Source organism: Quercus suber, unplaced genomic scaffold (genome assembly GCF_002906115.3).
Source record: "Quercus suber isolate HL8 unplaced genomic scaffold, Cork oak 2.0 scaffold_54, whole genome shotgun sequence".
NCBI classification, from domain to species: Eukaryota; Viridiplantae; Streptophyta; class Magnoliopsida; order Fagales; family Fagaceae; genus Quercus; species Quercus suber.
This window is the reverse complement of record NW_027069519.1, coordinates 395,669-422,244: the sequence shown is the minus strand read 5'-3', so window position 1 is coordinate 422,244 and position 26,576 is coordinate 395,669. Positions and strand designations below refer to the sequence as shown.

General features: G+C 37.0%; 3 protein-coding genes and 1 pseudogene across 3 annotated transcripts; all 4 read right to left on the bottom strand.

The window, feature by feature from the left end:
* Positions 1-201: 201 nt before the first annotated feature.
* Positions 202-4,342, bottom strand: LOC112009341 (DEAD-box ATP-dependent RNA helicase 20). The gene is given in 6 exon segments (XM_065772126.1): positions 202-616; positions 749-982; positions 1,785-2,011; positions 2,116-2,201; positions 2,574-2,624; positions 4,167-4,342. Coding segments are annotated over 6 exon segments (684 nt in total). The 5' UTR covers positions 4,194-4,342; the 3' UTR covers positions 202-557.
* A 5,283-nt stretch (positions 4,343-9,625) lies between these two features.
* On the bottom strand, positions 9,626-25,612 carry LOC112020015 (uncharacterized; annotated as a pseudogene).
* On the bottom strand, positions 19,654-20,643 carry LOC136066992 (uncharacterized). The gene has a single exon (XM_065772153.1). The coding sequence runs from the start codon at positions 20,641-20,643 to the stop codon at positions 19,654-19,656; it is 990 nt and encodes a 329-aa protein (XP_065628225.1).
* Positions 21,616-22,275, bottom strand: LOC136066991 (uncharacterized protein At4g02000-like). The gene has a single exon (XM_065772152.1). It carries the CDS (start codon positions 22,273-22,275, stop codon positions 21,616-21,618), a length of 660 nt encoding a protein of 219 aa, XP_065628224.1.
* Positions 25,613-26,576: the final 964 nt, after the last annotated feature.

Genomic DNA, 26,576 nt, shown 5'->3' with positions numbered 1-26,576 from the left:
CAGCCAACAAACCATTAGTTATGACCTTATGGAGCTCATGGACACCTTTTGTTTCTTAACATTCTCTCTAACACTAGTGTACTTCATGTCAATATGATTACCTTGGCTTCCACTTTTGTTATTCTTAGAGAAGAAAAATGCAATCAAATAAAGTGTGACAGAATTTTTAAAGGTTTTGATATAGAATTGAAAATCTTGAGATTTGTGATAAAAAGATTTTAACCATAAATAATGCATGTGTTGTAGCTTAGTATTCAATAGCCTCCACGGTAGATGAAGCAACAATTGTATGCAGTAATTCTCTAAGATATATCACCTCCAAAAAATAAAAAGGAAATTATATGTTGTAGTGGACTTTCTTGTCTGCACATCCGGTAAAATTGGAATTTGGGTAACCAATCACCTCCAGCTGATTAATATGCATGTAAGTCAAACTGTAATCATTGGTTCCTTGTAAGTATCTCAACCTTTTTCACAACTTTCCAATGATCCAAACCAGGGTTGCTTTGATATCAACCTAATGAGATACTAAGTGTTGAAGTAGACGTGCTGAATAGTTAGTTCCATGAGCGACCACTACCATGATCCCTCCCACAATCTCGAAAACCTCCATGACCTGATTGATTGATATTCATTGAAACAGTCAATTTTAGTAATCAAATTCACGCACTCATACATGTAAACATCACGACGAGCGTGCACGTGTATGCACGCGCGTGTCTAAGAATATTCAAGCTAGACAACTAACCTGACGGTGGAGGAGGCGCACCATGCCCCATTGCAGCCAAATCAGGACTGACCTTCTGTCCAGCTTCCTCAAGTATGCTGATGAGTTCCTTTGTAAATCTAGCATTTGCAGCAGTGAAGAAAGTGTATGCAGTTCCTTTTGCCCCAGCCCTTCCTGTTCGACCAATACGGTGAACATAGTCCTCAAGGGATCTAGGGAAGTCATAATTTATCACATATTTCACGTCCTTCACATCTGCCACGAAACAAAAGAGCATTATAAGTTATAAGAAATGCATTAGGCCAACGATCACTCACATCAGAAGCTTATTTAGATCAGAGAATCTATGATCTCAACACATTTCTGCATGTATGCTAGTGTGTTGTTGTAGCAATTAAACACAAAATGTCAGATGAATACCCCCAGAAACCATATTCTGGCAACAATTATGCACAGAGGGGAAGTGTTCAAGGACAAAATCCAATATCCATAGACATGAAAACAAGTGGCTCAGACATACATACAAGAAGAATCCATGTGACAACTAACACCAACTTAGGTAAAAAAAGGTGTTCATGAGACAATTTAGAGACCACTAAATAATGCAAAGCAATAACTAAAAAAATGAATCTTTCAAAATAACAGAGTACGAGCATCAGGATAGAAAACATAACAAATGAGTGCAAATAAAAATAAAGGTAAATATCCAACATATGCAGCAAAGAACAAAGAGTTGAGTGAAATGGTTTGCATCTGTTTAATCAATGAAAACATGATTAATACTAAAAATGTTCCTAAAAAAACCCGCTTGAAAGATAACATAAGATACAACTCAAAAGGAAGAAATCCAATGGTGGATTATACCATAAAGCCCATCCAATAAAATTAAAAGAAGACTTAAATTAGGGACAACAAGAAGATCAGATAATAATTTCCTTCCAAAATGAGATGCTGATGATGAGTGCTATTAGTAAATCATTTACCAACACAATTTTCTGTACTAAAATAGAATTTCTATCAAGTCTTTGAACAAGCTTTAAGAGTTTTATCTCCATACCTAAACCACGAGCTGCAACATCCGTAGTAGTCATTACAGGACTCTTGCCAGCTTTAAACTCTGAGAGGACTCAATCCCTCTCTGCTTGACTTTTATCTCCATGAATTGAAAGAGCTGGCCAACCATCCATGTGAAGCTGCCGAGTGATCTGATCACATCCTTTCTTGGTATCCATGAAGATCAATATTCGGCTGCCATCCATGATATCCTCTAGCAATTTAACCAATCTGGAAAATCAAACCTATCAGTAAAACGACCATATCAAAAATCTCATATGATGAGATCTTGAAGAAATTAGAATATACAAGAACAAAATAGAAATGAGGCCTACTTGTTATATTTCTGGTTTTCAAAAACAATGTCAACGTGCTAGCGTATAGCATGGTTAGCTTTCAAATCTTGAGATCCTATTATCACCTATGCAAAGTCCAAGATAATAGTCAATCACAATAACATAATCGCACATTACAAACAGATACACATACCACAAAAGCTGGAACTTTCAAAAAGGGCAAATTCCCTCCAAAACTCTAGCAATTACAAACCAAGCCATTAAACCTGGGAAATTACCCTCAGTTTCAAGAAAAAGGAAAGAGAGCGAAGGAGTAGGGGGAAATTCACCAAAAACAAGCTGCCTCAAAATGAGTAAAATGACATGAGTTATGACTGGAAACTATATACATCAAAAGTATAAAATAAAAACGAAACACAGAAAAGAATATATCCTAACAAAAGAAATCCCATAACTTTGTATGGATTGTAAAGAAACTGTCAAGCAAGCTGTTCAACCTCCTTAGGCCAGGTAGCACTCCAGTACAAAGTTTGCCAATCTGGGCGAATCTGCATTGAACAAAACATTAGGAGGGATGTAAAGGGCCCATCGCATTGCCATCAGTGATACTTAACAGTGAATTAGCTGCCATCTTCAAAATACCATATTTGTACTACTTGCAAATGGGCATAAACATTACAAAGTGATCATTAAAGAAGTCAGTATCCCAGGTCCAGGGTCAATCCTAGAATGAACCATTTATTAAATCTAAACAATTATAAAATAAAATATAAAGAAAAAACCTCATGGACATTATTTTATTGGCCTCAACCAAGTATCCAATAATTTTTTGTTAAAAACAAGTCCAATTACTAGTTGGACTCAAGTCAAAGCACAAATTTTAACAAAAAAAACCCAATTTAAACTCACATGTCTATAAATCGTAGACCCAATTTAAACTCACACGTCCATAAATCGTACACAATCGATATGATTCATACAATAAATATACATGTATCCCCAGATTCATAAGCATAGTCAATACACAACTATGATACCTACTATTCATATTATACGTATTGCACAATACTAACAAATATGTGCATGTATATAATTAAATGTTGGTAACTTTAGTCTTTAAAGCCAATAGCTTTTCAAGTAAACAAGAGTATATGGCTAATATTATGAATAGGCAACAAAATTAAGTGAAATACTGGAGGGTAAGCAATGTTTAGAGATTTCCCCTTGTTAGTGAAAATTTGAAAATTCAACCAATGATTTACACTCTTAGGTAGGTTTCAGTAATAAAAATATTGGATTTTGAATATGTTTGATGGCTGTTAGGTGTTAAAATAGTGAGTGAACAAGAAATAAGATAAACACTACACAACCACATAGGTAACCATACCTACGTTGCCTGAAACAATCACAAGGTAATCACACCCTCAACACTCCTTAAACCTTAAAATAAGCTTCTGAAATTTTTATTAAAATCAATCTCACTATGAATGTTATTGACTAAAATAAGGGAAATTGCTAAATCCAAGTCTTTTCCTAAAACACTAGGACTCCTAAGAAGGAGCTTATGTCATGATCCATTTCTGTACCTTTATCTCAGGTTTGAATTGTGCCTTCTTTTCTGTCTCCTGCTTTCATTTATGATTAGATCTGTTAGAAAAGAAGGCAGATTAGCAGATGTCTGATCTGAAATAGCCTGGCTGAGAACTGAACTGTGAACTAATTGGGAATCCCAATTTGTTCTAATTGTTGGTTTCCAATAGAATCCAATTGACTNATCATATCTTCTCTTTGGTAGGGAAGTAAGTAAGAGGCTTCACTAATGATATGACCTTCAAAAACTCCAGAAGAAAATACAAAAAATAATCTAATAAGTTCTTGTTACAAGCTTAAGTTCTATTGGACAAGACCTGCAATTAAGTACTAGAAGTCAAATTGGGATTCTAAACCAACAATTAGAACTTCCACACTGTTCAAGAACTCAGTTCAGCCAGGCTATTTCAGATCAGACATCTGCTAATCTGCCCTTCTTTTCTAACAGATCTAATCCATAAATGAAAGCAGGAGACAGAAAAGGAAGGCACAATTCAAACCTGAGATAAAGGTACAGAAATGATCATGACATAAGCTCCAATAGCAAGGCACAATTCAAACCTGAGAAACAAGCTTTCGAATCTGAGGCTCAAAGCCCATATCTAACATCCGATCTGCCTCATCCAACACAAGATAAGGAACCCTTCGCAAGTTCATATGATGCGAATCCAACATATCAATCAACCTCCCAGGTGTCGCAATTACAATTTCAACGCCTGGTCCATAAAAGGAATAAATTTAACATTAACAAAATCAAAAACACTAAGCAACCATATAAACCTAGACATGAAAGTAATAAAAATAGCCAAGTCATCTCACATAGTAGCTACCTATCAAAGGAGAGCCAGTTCATGGAAATCAAAATAGAGCAAGAAATGAAAAGTTGTCTAAAACTCAATTGACAACCTACCTTCCTGAAGATCACGAACTTGAGGTCCCTTTGGAACCCCACCATATATGCATGAATTTTTAATTTCCGATGATGCACCAAATTTAGTACTTTCATTTTGTATTTGAGCAGCAAATTCACGGGTTGGAGCTACTACCAACACAATTGGGCCATCTCCAGGAGCTGAAAAATATAATGGGGATCAACTAAACATATTTCCAGAGATTGACAAAATATAAATAGAGGCATATTAAGATCATATTAAGAATAAATCAACCCTAACATTACATCCTTACAAAGAATTGGCTGGGCATTAACATGGGCAATGGCAGGCAACAGGTAGGCAAGTGTCCTCCCTGACCCTGTTTCAGCGATACTAATTAGATCACGGCCCCTTAGAGCCATTGGCCATCCTTGAGCTTGAATAGGGGAAGGTTCGACAAAGCCAGCATTTGTAATCTCTTCAATAACATAATCTGCTGTCAAGTAGGCATAAACATTATCTCACCAATGTCAAAAAAAGAAAAAATAACTTGCAAGTTGAGGATAAGTAAATGACCCACTACTAGATATGCAGGATTTGCAATACAGTTTAGATATTACATTGTGGGTAAAAATCATTAGAATTCCAACCCCCAGTAGTAAAAATCTCTAAGACTATGAAAGAAGATTTCTAAAATTTATAAACCTTGAGAACTATTGCGAAATCATTTTAAAGAAATGAATTTACACATATATTCTTTACATAAATCATACGAAGCAAAAATTTTCAACGTCAGATAAATAAATAAGGCAGTGGATAGGCGTGAATCATAATTTATAACAAGGATTAACATATTACTCAAGCACAGTATGGTCCCAACACTGCTCCTTCCATGTTGTGATGAATGTCTGTATAGAGTAATTACTAATTAGCAATTGCAAGATCAGCTTCATTAAAATTGTTAGCCTCCTCAATCTCCTTGGCATTATCTACCGTATCAACATCTAGTTCTACCTCTTTAGACACAGTGCAGAGTAGATCTTCAGGTTTTCTTTTCTTTTTTGATGATCCACTATAACTAGCAGTAGCAGAGTGCCTTTGGACAGAACTTGCAACATTTCGTGATGGCAAGTTAGCATCGTCAGTCCTTTCATCTTCAGAACTAGAATTATCATCGATGAATAAAGAGGACGCCTTTTGAATTTCTTCTTGGCATCATCTAGAGGTTTCTTCTTTAAAATGGCAGTCTCAGAGTTCATGGCTGCTGCTGTTGTGAAACCCCGCCGCCGCCGCCGCCGCGACCGGAGGGGCGGAAGCCAGAAAGGCACCTATACACAACAGTGGAAGAAAGAGAGTGAATTTTGTGACTGTGTTTTTAAGGCGGCAAGTCACAAGTGAAGTGACAAACAATTTGTACGCCCAGCTCATACAAAAATTTCTCCTTATCATAAGAGCAATAGTCTTCCCATAGCTAAAAGTTGTATGTGTAATTTTGACTAAAATTTTGTCATTGTTATTGTTTTTTTCTTCATTTATGTTTTTTGTTTTCAAAAATAATTTTAAACGTTTTATTTATACAATGATACTCTCTGTTTCTTTATAAAGTGGACAGAAACCAATATGGATAAATATTGAATGCAAATTCTTGTACCACTTTTTTTTTTGAGAATCAAGACAATAAAATATTATTAGCTTAGGCCACTCAAATCAGCCATGTAAACAGAGTTAAGATCTTGTGGTATTTCTTCCATCCAGATTGACAAATCAGGAGTAGAGGATGCTCGTCGAGCTAATGCATGTGCCAAACTATTACAATGTCTCCTAACATGAGATAAACTAATCAATGAGAACCGAGCCATGAGCATATGAATGTCTGCAAGTAAGTGACCATAGTGAGCCAGAGAATTGCCACCCTTCGCCAAAGATTTGATCAGAACTTCAGAGTCCCCTTCAAGAGTGATGTTGTCAAAGCCGAGTTCAAGTGTAAGCTCCAATGCTTTCCGTGCTGCCAAGACTTCCACCTCTATAACTGAACCGGGAAGAGGTATTTGCTGAGTAAGGGAAGCCATGATCAGTCCATGGTCATTACGGATCACAACACCCAAACCAGCAAGTCCCTGTTCAGCAAAAATCGCACCATCGAAGTTGACTTTATAAGCATCTTGAACCGGTGCCTGCCAAGCTGCTACCTGATGGGGTCGAGGTTGTTGAAAGCTAATGTTGCAAGAAGCTCGCTCCAGGATTCGGTCTTGAGCAAATTCAACCACCTGACCAAGTGAAAGTGCAGGCTTGCCCAAGCGCAAATTATTCCTCCTGTTCCAAAGTGTCCATAGCACAGCAGCAAAAAGATCGGGCTCCTTATTACCTGCAAAAATAAGTTCAAAAATATCAGTGAAAGAGGAGCACGCTTGAAGCGTGCTGTGATTCCATTGAGTTCGAGACCTCCAAACGGGTTGCAAAGCTGGGCAAAGGAATAATGCATGAACCACATCCTCCTGCTGCAATTTGCAAACATCACAGTAGCCCTCAGTAATGACCCTTCTGCGGATCAAATTAGTCTTGGATGGCAATGAATCCTTACAAGCCTTCCAAGCCAGGTGCTTGACTTTATTTGGAACTTGAAGTCCCCAAATTTTCTTCCAAACAGGCGTGAGCACCGAATTTTCTGAAGGTCCAGGCAGGCCGTGTTGCTGTTGCTCATGAAGATATCTGTACCCGGATTTGACAGAATAGACTCCATCGGGGTTAAAAGGCCAAATTAGGACATCATCTTGTATGGATCGGCAAAGGGGCATATTTTTAATAAGGGCTGCTTCAAAGTCATAGAACAAATTATCAATGACATTCACCTTCCACTCCTTAGTGTCTTGATTAATTAAATCAGCCACCAACCTTACTCCCCTCCCTTCAGCCCGTGGTGATAAAACCTTAGGGTGATATGAGTTGGGCAGCCAATTCTCACCCCAAATAGGAATAGACCTGCCTGATCCAATCCTCCATTTTGCTCCTCGTTTGATCACATTCCTACCCTTCATAATACTCTTCCAAGCATACGAAGAGTTGGCTGGAATTTTGGCCTCCATAACTGAGGTATTAGGGAAGAATTTTGTGATTTTTTTTTTTTTTTTTTAGTTATTGAAAGAAAGTAAAAAAGAAATAAACTAATTTTTTTTCTTTTTTCTTTTCCTTTTTTTGATTAATTAAAGCATGTAAGATTAAATTAATTAGTTTAGAGCTAAACTCTTGACTCTCATGGATTAAAGCAACCAAATATTTTTTTTAAAAAAAATTCTAATTAAATTACAAATTCTTTAATTTAATTTTTAATTATTAGTATTCTTTAATTAAATATGCATAGTCAAATTTTGGATAATGAATGGCTTTGAATCTCTTGAACATAAAAATAACCTCTGCTATTAATATTACGTCATTTTAGTATTTTACTTTAAGCTAGGATTCAAAAGGCTTTTAGATCCGGTAGATGTGAGCGGGACCATGCAGGAGCTAGTTTGAAAGAGGACAATAAATTAATCTCAGTCCAGCCCACCAACATAAACATAATAGTAGTAACTATTATGGGCTTGGCTGGGCCATTTGATAAAGGTAATGGTTAGTAATTGTATCCTAAGGTCATTGAAAACAATTAGGCCTGTTCAGCCACCAACCGTCACCGATATTACCACACCTCACTACCCAACTCAAAGCTCCACTACAAGTGTCCGGGGTGATGGACAGCAGTGTTTTTCAAAAACCAAAGCTAACAGGGTGTGGTGAGTGGTGGTGAGTTTTGCCCACCAATGAGAACCGCACCACACCGCCTATATATATATATATATTTATGTTTCAGTGGGATAGAGAGAGCCTTAAAGAAGAAGATGATGAGAGGAGACTGAGGGAGATAGAGAGGCCCTGTTGAATCAAAGGAGGAAGAAGAACACGTTAAATAGGGTTAGGTAATGTGAAATAAAACGATGCCATTTTTGTATTTTATTTTTTAAAATTTTTTATTCTAAAATGACATCGTTTTGGATTTCAAAAAAAATATATCAAAATTATGGAACGATGTTGTTTTATCCTAGATTAAATTTCTAATTTCTCATTTATATCACTCTCCCTTTCTCTCGTTTTCTCTCTCACCACAACCCTCAGCCCCTCACTCTCCCTCTCTCTCTCTCCCCAACCTTCGCCACTCGCTGCCATTGCCCTCTGCTACTCAATGCCACCATTGTCCAAGTGTCTTCCTCTCCTCTTTCTTCTTTGTCCTAGCTATTCTTTGGAAGTTCGTAGAGAATTTTTTGCTGGTCAATGCTTAGGCCTACTATGCTTCTCCTTCTTCTACTAGGTATATGAATTCATTCAATGCTCAGTATCTCACTCTCACTCAGTCTAATTATGTAGGTTACTAACTATGCTTTGTCTCGCTATACTTTTTAGAATGATTGTAAATTTCTTTGAGATATGTTTTTGTGGGTATTAGAGAAATATAGTGAATATGTTTGTTTGTTTGTTTTTTTAATGAATGTTTGGGTTGTTTGATGATTTTGTATGGGTTGTTTGCTGTGGTTTGAATTTTTCTTTTTTAACCAAATGCACCGCAAATGAACACACTGCACCAAATCGGCATGGTGCACCACACCCTGTGTAGACCGGTTCCCACTCCTCCATATGTAAGGTGTAGTTAGGGACAAGGGAAATCACCCCTGTAGGGTGCGGTGCAAAAAAGCCCCCCAAAACCGGCCGCACAACACCGTGCACAACCCTAAAAACAATGAAGCAGAGAGCTTATACCTGTTATTATCATTTTCAATTGTTATCTTTTAGTTGAAGGTTTAATGGCTTAGCCCTCAATCTGAGTGATTTGGGCTAATTTGTGACCCTACCTTCTATGAATATGATCTACTTGAGTCCTCACCTAAAACAGAATATCTTATGATGCAATATTTGTTACTTGAAAAAGAGAATGGAGTCATCTGCTCTTCAATTAGCAGAGCAGATGTATCTAGTTGCGACTCTGTGCTATCTTTTACTGACTATTATCAACATTTTCCTTGCATTGAACAACAATGATTTAAAGAACTTCAAAGAGATTTTACATAAGGATAAACTAAACTTCATGTAAAAAGAAATAAAATATTCATTTATAGTAATCTCTAAATTTGAGAACAAGTGTTAAATAATTAGATACTAGGGATAGGTTTCACTCGAATAAACTGTTTGAGAATGGCTTTCTCTTCATCAATGCGCTTCTTTTCTTCAGGATCTTTTGGTTTAATCTTCCTTTTCTCTTCCAACATCCACTTGAAAAGTTCACGCTGCTAATCCTCTGGAATTGGTTCCCGCAACTTCACAGTATTTGTGACGGATGGTGAGTGTAAGGTTTTTTCAGCAATAGGAGCAGTTTTAGTAACGGAGATTGAAACTGGAGTTACACCTTCTTCATCTATGTGCTCATCTTTCTTATTTGTCCACACAAAGAGGTAGGCTACAAAAGTTCACAGAAACTCTTAACTTCTTAAGGAGCATATTTAGAGCCCTAGAGACAACTTTGTGATAGGCTTCAAGACAGTGTTGACAAAAGCTGAAACTAGCAACTTATGTAGATTAACAAATAAAAGACTAATAACTTATATAGAAAAATTACACACAAATAAAGAGGGAAAAGACCAAGTTTGACCACAAAACTAGATATAAATACCTCTCAAACTATATAGGACCATAACATGTAAAGAATATAGTTCCTTTATGAGACCGCTCAGTCTACGTCAATGTCAATGTGACGAAACCAGTTTTACCACCCCTGAAGTCTTCTTTTATACAATTATAGTCCATTTTTTCTTTCTCAAACTTGACTGAGACAAACAAGCTATTAAAAATGATCATCAGATGTAGGACCTATATATTAAAAAGATCATACCTGGTGCACAAAGATCGCACTTTTGTGGGGTTAGAGAGTGGTGATTGGTAGGCATCTTTACCCCTACTTATAAAGTCATTAAGTTCAACAATTAGTTAAGTAGGTAAGCGAGTTTGAGCAAATAGTATATGTTGCTACTCACCTATAACTTTATAAGTTCCTAATGAGCTAGTTGAATGAATCCATCCAACTTACTGTTTCAGTATGCAAGATACTATGCAGTATGCACACACTAAGGAATTGATACTTTGTCTATCCAACATATTGCTCATCATCGACATGGATAAAGCCAAAAATTACTGGTATATGATTTTAATCATAGTAGTAGAGCTTCAGATGACTAGTTAAAATTATGCAAGAATTGCATTCTGTGTGTCTTTTTCTCTCACCTATTGTAATGATTATACTTAGAATGATAGACAAACAAGTCTTTTGCTTGATCATTGGCTGTTTTCCATGAAAAATCGCCAGAACCATTACTCTGATTAGGCAACCATAAGGCTGTACTAATAAAATGATGAACGCCATGAGCTATTACTGTTACTCCCATTTTAACAAAACAAGAAGAAGTTCCAACAACAACATACTCCAGGATTTCCAAAATGAAGGAATATGCATCCATATATAAGGGAGCGTGGATCGAAACTTGTAGTGAACTAAAAGTTTAAGTTGAGAAATAATGGTTTTATCAATAAAAAAATAAACAACTGACATAGCTGAGACATGGGATTCAAACAATGATTTTGCATCTACTTCAACTAACTGGGAAAGGGAGGGTTGGTGGGGACATTGCCATTTGGTCCAAGGATATCAAAGGAGAATCATAAATCCCACACAAGATATAAAATGTTTATTTCCCCTCTAATAGGAACAGTATATTAACCCCATACTTATCACCACTCTTTACACATTTGCGTTCCTAGACTCTTTAGTGCATATTAGTTAGATGTCACATATGACAACCAATTAATATCTAAATCCACATAGGCTAGAATCAACATCTTATCACACAAATCCTCAACTAAGGAGAATTATAAATCCCACACAAGCCCAACCATGGAACACCAAATCCCATTTAATTAGAATTCCCTCCATCCCCATCAAGGATTCCTCCAAAAATGAGATATTTAAAACCATAACTCCTATCCTAACAACAGAGTACCCATCAACAATAACATCAAAAAAAGCACCCAATAAGCTTAAAAAACAAATCTCTAAAGCTGAAATCTTAAAACCAATTACATCTTTTTATAAATTTAATCACTTTGCATACGAAATAAATACCCACATATATTAATGTAGATAGGAAATTAAGATAAACGGTGATTTACAAAGCTAAGGAATAAGAAAAAGAAAGGGACCTCCAACAGCAAGATTGACAGCCACGAGCATAGGCCAGAGAAACTTGTAACGCCAAGCAATGTCTCTTTTGGTGGTGGCTGAGGTGGCAGAGCTGAAGACTCATGAGTGACCATTGCTGATGGTGAGGAAACTCGTTGGGTTTTTGTTTGGTGCTCTTGAAATTGTTTCAGTCGAGCTGTTTGTGAAAGACCACAAGCAAGTAGTCAATCAATCAAAAGTCAGATACTAAAACCAAAATACTGAAAGCAAAAACAACAAAAGCACTGAAGTTGCTTTTGGAATCCCTTGTTATTGTTTCTTAAAAAAAATTTAAAAAAAAATTTATTTTTTATTTTTTATTGGAAAGTGTAGAAATGATTTGAGCTTACATTTTTGGGTTTGTTGGTGTAGAGCTTTGGACCATCGCTCATCGTTGCTTCAAAAGTTCTTTTCTTTGTCAACTGTCAACACTCTTTTCCGATCACCTACTACAAGCTGGATCCGGATCTTCTCCATTTCAAAATGAAATGGAATGTCCATTCACTACAAAAGACAAGGTCTATAGTTGCATTTGAAAAACGCAATTATAGACCTTCAAAACGCAGCTATAGGCTATGAGCCGCGTTTTCAAACGTGGCCTATTCTGCGCGACAATAGTCTCCTGCGGGGACCTATAGCCGCGTTTTTATAAACACAACAACAAATCACCCTATAGCTGCATTTTTCCACAACCCAAAAGCTAAGACCTATAGCTACGTTTTGTAGAAAATGTGGCTATAGACCTGCTTTGGGCTGCATTTAACACGGGGGCTATATGCTAAGACCTATAGCCGCGTTTTAAACGCAGCCCAAAGCGGGTCTATAGCTGTGTTTTCTACAAAACGCAGCTATATTCTAGGCTGTGGAAAAACACAGTTATAAGTGCATAAAACGCAACCTTATGGTGATTTGTAGCCGCATTTGTAATAGGTCCCAACCTTGGGATTTCCTGTAGCCATGTTTTTAAAAACGCAGCTATAGGTTTTATTTTTTATTTTTTTCTATTTATTTCTTCCTAAACACATTCCTGCCCAAAACAAGACTTGTAATTGCTAGCAAAAATCAAGTTCCCAACACTCAACAGATGCAACCAATTGCCAACACTCAACAGTTCCCAACCAATTGCCAGCAAACAACACAAGTTTATTACCAAAAGATTAATTACATAAACAAAACAAGTTCATTGCCCAAATAATTACATGGTAAATGAAGTTCCCAACAAAATATTTTTACATCACAAAATGCATATCCGTCAAGGATTTTTTTACATCACAAAAAATTGTCAACAAGCATCATGGTACTTGATCAGTCAGTCCATTGCCCATAGCTACAGCCAATTACCTGTGACAATGAGAACATCGATAATTGGGTTGAATTGGGCTTTCAAAAATCCCTAAGCTTGGAACACTTGAAAACAGTGCAAACCCTAGAAAACACTTGAAAACACTCATGCATCGTGGAACTATCAACTACATTTAGCAAGTGTACAAAGGCATGTATAAAAATGTTCACTTGAAAGGTTTATAGAACAAGGATACTTTCCTATCGACATTCATGGTTGAAATTTTCTAATTTGATTTTATGTCTTATAGTACATCTACTTCCCTACTTCTTGCTTCATATATACTTATGTGGGACCTTCAAATTGGAATAAAACCAACAAAAGCAAGAATACTATCAATTATTATAATTTTTATTCTTTTTCCAATATAGTTGTATAAGTTATAACAAATGCATTGACACGATATTAAGACACAAAACATTGACCAAGGCATCTAATGTTCAAATGCCCCCATTGTAATTAAAAAAAATATATATATATATATTTAAAATTTTTCAAAAGCAACCAAAACTGTGAGGAACATATTCAACTTTACAAGTATATTGTTATATTCTTGACACTTTTACATTGATTTTATTATTTATTTTTATTTTTGAAAAATCAAATTATATGTTTAAACTTTATGTATTTAAACAAATCTCCTAATTTGATAGTTATGAAAAATGAATTGATCATTTTCTTTTCTTTTCTTTATTATAATGATATAAAATATATATTTATAGTTAATTGAAATTATGAAAAAATAAATTAAAATTTATATTAGCATATAACTTTATATTTATTTTGTTATTAGTATTGATTAGTATTTTTCAAATTAATTTAACTTTCAATATTTTCTTTTAATTTTGCTCCCCTTGAGTTGAAATCTTGGCTCCACAATGTCAGGACGTGTGGCTAACTTGTGGTGTGAATCAATTAATGGGTGTGATTTAATAGTCATGTGATGATTATCTTACTCTTTTTTGTTCTAGGATTAAACAACACTTAGTCTTAGAACTTTGGTTATAAACCGATCTTTGAATTTTTACTAATCAACTCTCAAAACTTTGGTTGCAAATTGATCTCTCTCTCTCTCTCTCTCTCTCTCTCTCTCTCTCTCTCTCTCTCACACACACACACACATCCCATCACACGTGATGATAACTAACACACGTTTTGAGTATGGTGTGAATGTGGTGTTATTCAATTAATGGGTATGATTTAATAGTCATGTGATGCTTACACGAATATGGAAACTTTATGAAGTTGTAAGGAAAAATTGAATCCCTATGGTATTATGGAAACTTTATAAAGTTATCCAGATATAGTTTTATATACTATTTTGTTAGTTTTTTCCCATTGTGTATATACAGTACACTAGAAGTCTAGAAATTCATTACTTTGTTAGGGCTGCAACTAAGGTTCTTCTCCTATTTAGATCGATCTTTATCTTAAATAAAAGGAGTTGATGAATACAGTTCACTTGAAAATAACCTTATATAGGAGCACTCAAGGGTCAAGGGCCAAAACTCTATGAAGTATAACGGGTACAGATCCATAGATGCTCGCATCTTTATCAATAGAAAAGAACACTAGTGGCCGCCTTGCATGACTGACGAGATTTTTTAATGTGAAAGTTATAAATAAAATTGATGAACATACATCCAAAAACACAAAGGAACATTCAAAAGTAGAATTTTTCTGGTTAATCAAGTAATGAGAATATTTATGCCCACCGAAATTGAAATACCATTCGAGTCATTTTCCAGTGCAAGACTAGAGAACCCTAGGGAAGAAAAAGTTAAAAAAATAAAATAGAAGAAGAAGAAGTCTAGGTACATTAAAAAAATATTCAGAATCAAGTTTGATGACATTGACAAAAAATAAAGCAAGATAGAAAAGCAATGAGCCCGTGCTTGTTCTAATCCTTTCCAAAATGTCAGGGCGTGTGGCTAACTTGTGGAATTACATATGGACCAGTTGAAAGAAAGCCATGCCAGCTATTCTTCTTCTTATTCTATTTCTACTTTTCAGAATGCGTGTGAGGCTGGTAATAGATGTAGGCAATAAAAACAAAATAGCTAAGGCAATGAGTAGTACACAAAGTAAAAGCAAAGACCAGCAACACAGCAAGCACAAGAACCCAGTAATCATTACTTTATAAAATATATATATTTTTCAAAAAATTTTCATTTTCTGGGACTAAAATAACAGTTGTAGCTACTTTATAGGCATCATGTCCCCATGAGATATTCAGATGCGCCTTTCAGAATTGACTGATATTTTTGCAGCTAGGTAATCAGTATATCATGTGCTATCTCTGCTAAAGCGTGGTTAATGTGGGATGGAAAGAAAGAAAGATAAACGTGACTTGCTCACACTTCCTTACCAGAAAACGTGGTGGCCACATCCACCATATTTTTTTTTTCTTTTTTTTTAATAAAAGTAAAAATTAACTGAAATAATTTAGTAAAATTTATAAATTGTATAAAAAAATACAATAAAATTCATAAATAATAACAAAAATAAATTGAATAGTAAAATAAATTAGCAAAATTAATCATGTCAAACAACCTCTTTTTTTTCATTTTCTTGGGTCAGTGAGCTGGGTCAAGACTAGCTTTTTTTGGCTTCCAAATTGAAGTTTTATTTACTTTACCCAAGTCATACCTCCTGCATAACTCATCAGAACTCCCCCTAGATATGAATGGAGTCTTTCTCAATAAAGACCCTTGACTTGTATTACATTAGTGGTGTGCATGAATGGTGTTAGAGGTGATTTTAAACCAAACTTGAACTTTGTTGAGAAATTTCAAACCCAACCAACGCAACATATGCATAGAACCAACTCAATCCAATTCTCGCGAGTTGTGTTAGGTTAGGTTGAGTTAGTGAGTCATGCATATTTCATGCATTGTAAAATTTAAAAAAAAAAAAAAAACTTTAAAAAATTAAGCATATAATCACATATAAAACACAATAATCTATGTGGTAAAGTCTTAAACCTAGCTCTACGAGCAAAAATCAAGAAAAAATTTCACTAAAAAAATAAAGACGTTACAAAACATATTTTGACAAAAACTAAACCACAAATATACACCCGTAGATCTTTCTTTCAAAAATAAATTATAATTAACTTTGGGTAGCAAAATTTCTTTTCTCTTACTCTAAATGCAGCAGGGCACATAGCAAAGAAAACAATTAAAGAAGTTTATATATATACAGTTGAAGAGATATGAATAAAGTCGGCAACTCGACAAGTGGTATTCTTTAATACAACTCGAATAGTTGAAAGGACAGTATAGCCAACATTTGAGCGTGGATGCCCATTTGCTTAGCTATTCGTCACAAGTCTGTAAGATCGTTGTGAAGTATACAAAAAATATGGTTAAATTGGAAATTCTTACTATTATTTGTTGTAAAAATGAGCATTTAGGTTGAGTTAGTGAGTCATGCATATTTCATGCATTGTAACCCCAAAAAAAAAAAAAAAAAAAAAATTAAATAATTAAGCATATAATCAAATATAAAAACACAATAATTTATGTGGTAAAGTCTTAAACCTAGCTCTACGAGCAAAAATCAAGAAAAAATTTCACTAAAAAATTAAAGACGTTACAAAACATATTTTGACAAAAACTAAACCACAAATATACACCCGTAGATCTTTCTTTCAAAAATAAATTATAATTAACTTAGGGTAGCAAAATTTCTTTTCTCTTACTCTAAATGCAGCAGGGCACATAGCAAACAAAACAATTAAAGAAGTTTATATATATAAAGTTGAAGAGATATGAATAAAGTCGGCAACTCGACAAGTGGTATTCTTTAATACAACTCGAATAGTTGAAAGGACAGTATAGCCAACATTTGAGCGTGGATGCCCATTTGCTTAGCTATTCGTCACAAGTCTGTAAGATCGTTGTGAAGTATACAAAAAATATGGTTAAATTGGAAATTCTTACTATTATTTGTTGTAAAAATGAGCATTTGCACTGATTATAACTGAAAAATCAAACAACATAAATAGAAGATAATTGAAAAATCGAGGAAAATCATTAGTGTGTTTCATGCACTGCCAGAGAGGAGAAAGGTTCTGCCTGCATGATTCATGTGAACCTACATAGCACCCAACGAGCAAAAAAGATAGAAAAAGACCACATGGCAATTTGTATAAGTTATTCTGGTACCTATGCATCATCAAGTTCTCAGACTCAAAGCATTAAATAGTAGAGAGAGACCCTATTGTGTTTTGTTTTTCATAGAACTAGTGTACAACACAAAAGCCAACTCTTTTGTGCATCACTAAATAGTTCAAAGCATCTAAATTCTCTCATCAACTAGAAATAGGAAGCTGAAAGTAGAGAAACAAAGCAACAACTATAAACTTCCAAAGAAGAAGAAAAAATTAGAACTCATCTCAAAGGAATTCAATATTATCACTAATCTAAGGTGACTGTTGAGCTGCTGTTTTCAAATCTTCCACAGCTCCCTCCCAATCCTCAGTTAAAAGCAAACATCCATTTAACACACTTGAGTCATATTTGTGTGCACTCTTAACAGTGAAGATGCCATTTGGAGTCTTCGCCCAAACTTGGGAGTCCGATGGGTTCATGGGGCTAATTGGGATGCTAAGGATAGCCTCAGCATCGTAGGGAAGAAAGGTGCATCTTATCAAGGCAGTATCCCACACCGCCCGTTCCTGCACAATTAAGCATGCCACTTTCGCCTCACTATCCATTGAGGTTCTTGGAGTTAAAATTCTCCCTGAAGCCGTGGAGTGGATCCATTTCTCCCCACAAATCTTAATGCTCCTGCCGTCACCAACAGCCCACGAAGTCCCCTCCTTAATCACTGGTAAGGCAGCCACCAAGCTTCTCCAAATGTAGGAAGGGTTTTTCCCCACTTGAGCATCCATGAAAGAGGAATTCGAAAAATACTTAGCTTTAAGGACTTTGTGGGTCAACGAATTTGGGCTTTGTTGTATCCTCCAGGCTTGCTTGGCTAGGAGGGCAAGGTTAAAAGCCCTCAAGTCCCTAAACCCCATCCCCCCCTCTGCCTTTGGTTTACACAGCTTTTGCCACGACACCCAAGCAATCTTTCTTGCTTTATCTTTCCTCCCCCACCAGAAGCCACTCATCATTGAAGCTAAATCAGAGCAAAGAGAATCCAAAAGCTTGAAACAGTTCATGGTATATGTTGGTGTGGCTTGCGCCACCGCCTTTATGAGGATTTCCCTACCCGCATTGGACAGTAACCTCCCTTTCCAACCCGCAATCTTCCTCCCCACTTGGTCTTTAATACGATTAAAGGCCTTTCTCTTGCCTCTTCCAACCATTGGGGGTAATCCCAAGTACTTTTCATGTTGTTTGACAATCTGGGCTCCAAAGGTATCCTTCACAAAATCCTGAATATCTTCCTTAGTGTTCTTGCTAAAGAAAAGCGAAGTTTTTTCCCTATTCAGCTTTTGCCCCGACTCCTTTTCATAGACTTCCAGAACCGAGGTCACTTGGCTGCACTCCTCCTTAGTTGCTCTACAAAAAATGATGCAATCGTCCGCAAAAAAAAGGTGCGAAATTGAAGGGGCAAGTCTGCTCACAGCCACCCCCCTTATCAACCCCTCGGCTTCCTTTTTCCTGAGCAGTGCAGTCAACCCCTCAGTGCACAATAAGAACAAATATGGGGAAATAGGGTCCCCTTGGCGCAGCCCCCTAGATGGTGTAATAGAGCCTGTTGGTTCCCCATTAATGAGTACTGAAAAGGAAGCTGTGGACACGCACATCATAATTAGCGATATCCATTTTTCATCGAACCCCATTTTTCGCATCATTGACCCAAGGTAGGCCCATTCCACACGGTCGTAGGCTTTAGACATATCCAGCTCGATGGCCATGGACCCAACCATTCCCTTTTTTCTTTTAGCAATAGAGTGCATGGTTTCGAACGCCACAATTACATTGTCTATTATAAGCCTACCAGGAACAAAAGCGCTCTGTGCTTCATTGATCACATTGTGCAAAATTTTCTTTAGTCTATTCGCTAGGACCTTTGATATTAACTTATAAATCACATTGCAGAGGCTAATGGGGCGGTAATCAGTTATCTTTTGGGGGTTTTTTATCTTAGGAATCAGACAGATATAAGTATCATTGATACCCCTTGGCATTATCCCTGTGTTCAGAGCCTGTAAAACGCAATTTGATACACTAGGGCCAACAATATCCCAATACTTTTGGTAAAAAATAGGGGACATACCGTCGGGGCCGGGTGATTTTGTCGGGTGCATTTGTTTGAGCGCGCTCCAGACCTCTGCTCTGAACTCCATTAGAAGTGCCTTGTTCATCTCTGGAGTTACCCTTCTATCCATAGCCTCAAGGCTTGCATCGAAATTAGGGGGTTGGTCTGAACTAAAGATTGTCTTGAAATAGTCCAGAATGATGCTCTCTACTACCAAGTGCTCTTCTTGCCACACTCCATCATTATCCAAAATTCCCCCAACTCTATTCTTTCGTTGCCTTTGGCTGGCTGTGGCATGGAAAAACTGTGTTTTTGTCCCCATTTTGCAGCCAACACACCCGCGACCATTGATTCCACATGAATTCCTCCCTTGTGTGTAGCTCATTGATTTCCTTTCGGACTGCTTGTATCTCCTCTGCCGTTTCATGTAGCAGGTTGAGGGACTCAAGTTGCTGAAGACGCGTTTGTTTCTGCTTTAAACACTTGTAGACATTCCCGAAACTATTTTGGTTCCAACCTTGGAGTTGACGTTGGCATCTCTCTAGTCTCTCCTGGATAGACCGGTCAGAGTCATCCTTATATGGATCCCAAGCCATCTCGATGACTTCCTTACATTCTTCCTCCCTGGTCCACATTGCCTCAAACAAAAAACGCTTCTTCCCTCGTTTGCTATATTGATTCTTTTTGAGTAGCAGAACCAACAAACAATGATCTGATGCCGACATCGACACATTGTGTACCTTTGCCTCAGGGAAAATCTTTATCCATTCCTCATTTGCTACCATTTTGTCCAACCGAAGTAGCGTGCGTTGGTCACCAAACCTTCCATTACACCAAGTAAATCGCGGACCGACAAAACCTAAATCAATCAAGCCACACCTGCTAAGCGACTCCCTGAACTCCTCCATCTGATCAGCATCTCTTTCTTTCCACCCTATCTTCTCGTCTGGATGCAGGATTTCATTAAAATCCCCACAAACCAGCCACGGCATCTTGCATTGGGCATTGAGTGATTCAATCAACTGCCAGGAGCTTTGTCTCATGCTTGTGGCAGGATGACCGTAAAAGCCTGTGGTCCTCCACGGGCCTCCGCTGCCTTCCCCATGAACCACCACGTCGATGTGGGAGTGTGAGCAGCTCTTAAAACGGACATCAACACCTTCCCTCCAAAGCATCGCTAGACCTCCACTCTTGCCATCACTAGGGACAATAATCCCTTGAGTAAAGCCTAACTTGTATTGAAAACCTTTCATTCTATCAGTTGTTGCTTTCGTTTCTGCCAAGAACACCAAAACGGGGTTTTTTTCCTTTCACCTCCTCAGTGAGCGTACGAATTGCCGGAGGGGTCCCCAACCCCTGACAATTCCATGCTAATACACTCATTGAGCTCGGCGGTGCTACGTCGCAGCCACCGCCTCTCTGCCAACCTTAGTTTTGTCTTCATCAATTTTTTCCCCCTTCTAGAGCTTCCCCTTCTTTCGTTTGTTATTTAGAGCATTAGGATCTAGCTCCTGCAGCGGAACTGGGCCGCTTCTTTTTAATTTTTCTGGGCTTTCTCTCTTAACCGGGCTTGGCTTGTTGGTTTGCCTAGCAAGCCTTTTCCAATGCCCGTTGTTGGGCCCCAATGTCTCAGTAACCCAACCCTTGTCTTTATCAAAGCTCATAGCTAACGGGCTGGTTAAGTCTTCGGCCCATGGAATGGTCTTTTTTACTTCCAAGCCCAACTCACAACAAGCTTCCGTATACCTTGCCTTTTCTTCAAGACTGCTGTCTCCCACCTTATCCTTGGTATTCTCCCATTGCATGTCACCCTCTGTGTCTGTTGTAGGTAAGGTGCCTGACAAAGAGACCATCCTTCTTGTACCTAATCCTTCCTCTCCCTTTTCTTGTGGCAGGTTGGACTTTCCATTTTCATAATTAATCTCCCCAGCCTGACACGCCACCCTTTTTTCCTCTGGGCTGTAGATCTGACCAGGTTTCTGATTTGATCTCTGCCCCATCACGTGACCCTCACCTACCCCCTCCCTCGCCCCTTGCCAGACCAAATCTTGATCTTGCTTTCCCGCCGTCTTCTCCTCCCTCCTTTGTTTGAGTTCTGGTCTGTTTTCTTCTTCCGCTTTACCTGGATCTTTCCCCACTCGTCTTCCTGGCTCTCCCCTTAGCCACGCCCCATATTGCCTACAGCCTTCCTCATCTCTGTTCCCCAAACTCGGCTTTACTGTACATTACTTTTCGCCGTGATCCAGCTTTCCACACCTGTAGCAGAAATTAGGAAGCCGCTCGTATTTGAAAAATACCCATCTGCTCTCTCCACCCTCAATCGACACCCTTTTTCCCCTGACCAGTTTTTTTGTAGCATCGAAACGTATTCGCACCCTTAAGAACTTTCCCCATTGTACACCATTTTCAGGCACATCAATGTCTAGGACCATTCCAATCTTCGCTCCAATTTCCATCCCAGTTTCGCGTGTCATGCTCTTTAGGGGCAGGTTGTAGATTTGAACCCAAAGAGGGGTCCATTTCAGAACTATCTCTTTTGGGACCAGCTCACCTTCGAAGTCTTGCATAAGTATGAGTTGCTTCTCAAAACTCCAAGGGCTCATCTCCATTATCCGTTTCTTATCTCTTCCATCGCCAAACTCCACAAGAAACATATCATCTTCAATTTCAGAAATCTGGAGTCCCTTGTTTGGTTTCCACAACATTTTCATGTTTTTTCTCAAGACTTCCAAAAAAATGATGCGTTTGGTGAGAATCTTCATCACCACGCAGTTTTTACCGATCTCCCTCGTTGCCTTTGTGCTGTTGCTTCCCAAGGCAATATCTTCGCCTTCTTCTTCTGTAAAAGTTAGTTTGCTCCACAAAGCTTCCAGTTCCTCCGCCATTCAGCTAGACCACCCACTCTCCCTTCCCAGAGAGAGGTTACCAAGACTGGCCTCACCACACCTGGAGGTCACAAAGACTCTTGCAAGACAACACCGCAAGACCAGAACTGCTTCTACATGCATTTCTACCTTTTCAGAATGCATGTGAGGCTGGTAATAGATGTAGGCAATAAAAACAAAATAGCTAAGGCAATGAGTAGTACACAAAGTAAAAGCAAAGACCAGCAACACAGCAAGCACAAGAACCCAGTAATCATTACTTTATAAAATATATATATTTTTCAAAAAATTTTCATTTTCTGGGACTAAAATAACAGTAGTAGCTACTTTATAGGCATCGTGTCCCCATGAGATATTCAGATGCGCCTTTCAGAATTGACTGATATTTTTGCAGCTAGGTAATCAGTATATCATGTGCTATCTCTGCTAAAGCGTGGTTAATGTGGGATGGAAAGAAAGAATAAGGAATTCTGCATGATTCATGTGAACCTACATAGCACCCAACGAGCAAAAAAGATAGAAAAAGACCACATGGCAATTTGTATAAGTTATTCTGGTACCTATGCATCATCAAGTTCTCAGACTCAAAGCATTAAATAGTAGAGAGAGACCCTATTGTGTTTTGTTTTTCATAGAACTAGTGTACAACACAAAAGCCAACTCTTTTGTGCATCACTAAATAGTTCAAAGCATCTAAATTCTCTCATCAACTAGAAATAGGAAGCTGAAAGTAGAGAAACAAAGCAACACTATAAACTTCCAAAGAAGAAGAAAAAATTAGAACCACTCAAAGGAATTCAATATTATCACTAATCTAAGGTGACTGTTGAGCTGCTGTTTTCAAATCTTCCACAGCTCCCTCCCAATCCTCAGTTAAAAGCAAACATCCATTTAACACACTTGAGTCAACAATAAAGGATATAAACCGAACACAAAAATCTTGCTTCCTGCAGAGTGGCAGTAAGTAGCAAATCCAAAATGGTCTAGACTTCAACAAAATAGTAAGCAAAGTTTCATTCAGGAATGTAGTAATCCATAAAACAAAATAAAAAATACAACATATTTCAAAGATGAATCATGAATTGGTTCAATCAAAAACTAATATGTCCTAATTTCAATGGTGCTACAAACAGTATTAGATCAAACACAATAGATTACTGGCACGGAACTGAATTGACACATCTTATCTGGATGTGATACAAACATAGATTGGTGCAATACACATAAATTATATAAAATGAACAGGTAGAGAGATACCAACTGGAAATATTCAGACTAATAAATCTGCATCAAAGGACAAATAATCTGTATGTCCAAGCATTAGTTGGAACCAACAATAGTAGTGCTCTAAAGCACTATATTTTTTTATAATTCCATAATTACAATGGAGGAGAAGGGATTTGAACTTGGAAGTCATAGACACATCAGGAGGTGCCAACCAATTGAGCTACAAAGCTCTTGGCGTAGTGCACTATCTTTCCTCCTAGAACACCACAAATAATAATGATGAAAAAGAATAATAAAAACATGAAATTCTCAACTTATTTAAATTCTTCCCATCATAATTTAACTTAACCCATGAATTAGTTCAATAGCCCAATCAAAGAATTAATTTAAAAAAAAAAAAAAAAACATAAATCTCAATAATCCCACCAGATTCCAAACCCCATGCAGCAAAACCTCACTTACAGACAATGCTACTCAAGGTCTCAACCAATACCCAATGTCCAATATCCAACAATCAAAGAATTATTTAAAAGAACAAACCTCCAGTGAAACTAAACAAGCAATTCAATTGAGAGGGAAACACAATTTCTCATTCATTTTAAAAAAAAAAAAAAAAAAAGGTTCAAGTAGTTTGAGAAAAGCAATATATAATACCTCCACTGGTCTAGAGAGTTGGTCAATTGATTGAGGCAGTCCTGCCTTACTGCAGTACCTCAAAATGGTCCTGTTTATTCTGCATACATTAATTAACATGATCACAAACAAAATATAATCACACTTGTGTGTGTGTGTGTGTATACAAATTTATGCAAGCCCTGTCAACCACGTCCAAATCATACAAGATTCCAATCTATAAAATCAAAAAGACTGATGAGAGAGGGAAAGACATAATATGCAACTCCTTCAAAAAAAAAAAAAAAAGTCATAAAATTGGATGGAAATGCATAAAATTCAGAGAAATAACAAGACCCCACTGGCTGCAAAAAATGATAAGGTAGCAAAATTCTGTTCCTAACCCAGAAGGTAGCTTAGAAAAGGAATTCAATTGGATTTATAAGGACAGGTATTGGTGCCACAATTGACAAGCTTACAAATCCATCACTAGCTGCAAAAATTCCCACGCTACCATTTCAATTTCCTTCTCTTCTCTAATGAAAGTTCAAGTGTATGATTATGGGATTGGTGTCATCTAATCTAATGTACCTTGCCTCCTCACCTACCACTGCATGATGCTTTTACCAAACCACCATCTCAGTTGTACAACCTCACTGAAAAAATTCAACAAATAGCTACAAGAACTGTTTACACACACACACATAAGGTCTTGAAAAAAATGAACCAAAAGCTTATAACAATTCACATGCTCTATTTATGTATATCAGTTCATAGAAGCATTTCATCAAACACATAATTTGCATTACAAAACCACGAACGAAAATAGAAATAGAAAATAAAGACAAACTCAAAACAAATCATTGAAAATACTATGAAACAAAACCCACAAACAAGTCAAACGAATCCCAAAAAAAACCCACACAAATCAGAGGAAACCCAAACAAACCCACAAAAAAAAAAAAAAAATGAAACCCACAGAAAACCCCAAAGCCTTTATGATTTAGATTTAGTAGAAAGAGAGAAATAGAGAGGACAAAGAGGAAGAAAAGAGTTGAGAGAGACAAACCTTGCTGCGAGAAAGAGAGAAAGAAGCACTGACTACTGAGAACAGAGGAAGAGAGTGCGTGACAGTTTCTGAGAACAACAACAACAACAACAGCAAAGCCTTAACTACTTCTACTAAAATAAGATTAACAACAACAATAACAAAAAATTAAATATGTACATAAAAGAGACCCAAAAACTCATAGGTAGGAAAAGCCGCCTTATCGACAATCCCTTCAAGATTTGGGAGGAAAGGAAATCGGTCAGAGCACAGCGGCGTCGAGCTGTGTGGCACAGAGCACGGCGGTGAGATTAGGGATCGAGAGCTAGGTTGAGAGTGAGCTGAGATTTTTTTTCAATTTAGGGTTTTTTTCGTTGTTGCGTTGAATTGAGGGTTTTTTTTTTTTTTTATTACATACCCAGAGCTGCGTTTTACAAAACAGAAACTCAATGAGGCCGTTTGGACTCAGCGTTTTGCTGAGTCCACGTTTCACGTTTTGCCCAAAAAAAAAAAAAAAAAAAAAAAAACCGGAAAAGTGAACAGTAAAATCACATGATTTTACTGTTCAGAGACAAAAATACTGTTCATGCACTGTTTTGGCACTGTTCACGTACTAAAAAAATATTAAAAATAGGTCCCACGGTACTATTTACACATTTAAAAATTATTTTGCTACAGTATTTTCAGTTTTCAGTTTTCAGTTTTCAGTTTCAGCAACAATAAGTTCAATCCAAACACACCCAATATGGGTGTGATTAGATTAAACTTATTGTTACTGAAATTAAAAATTGAAAACTAAAAACTAAAAATACTGTAACAAAATAATTTTTAAATGTGTAAATAGTACCTTGAAACCTATTTTTAATATTTTTTATTACATAAACAGTACGTGAACAATGCATGCACTGTTTATGCACAAATTTTTTATTTATGCACTGTTCATGCATTTGACTAAACGCAGCTCTATAAAACTTTAAGCCGCATTTAGTAAATGCAGCTTTGGGATATATTAAAAAAAAAAAAATTCACCGGATGGGTTTATAGCCGCATTTTTAAAAACGCGGCTATAGTCCTCAACATCACAAAACAAAATCTCAACGTCTTCAGAGTTTAGAGCTGGTTTACAGTCGCGTTTTGTAAATGCAGCTACACGTCTAGGGGTGGGGCTGCTTTTGTACGAAACGTAGCTCAAACATCACTCTATAGCTGCGTTTTTTGTAAACACAGCTCCAAAGCGCCTTTTTTGTAGTAATTTTAAAGGCTAAGATTCATTTCAAAGATATCTAAGGGCTATAATTTCACCACCTCTTTTAAAATCAATAACTCAAAAGGTTAACGTTGGTTAGTTTTCTAAAAAAAAATACGGCTTGGCCCCGTTTGGTACGCAAATTTAAACACATGTTTTCAGTTTTTA

Excerpts from the sequence above, each read along its gene's own strand:
- LOC136066992 (XM_065772153.1), bottom strand. The coding sequence starts at position 20,643 with ATGAAAGGTTTTCAATACAAGTTAGGCTTTACTCAAGGGATTATTGTC.
- LOC136066991 (XM_065772152.1), bottom strand. The coding sequence starts at position 22,275 with ATGGCGGAGGAACTGGAAGCTTTGTGGAGCAAACTAACTTTTACAGAA.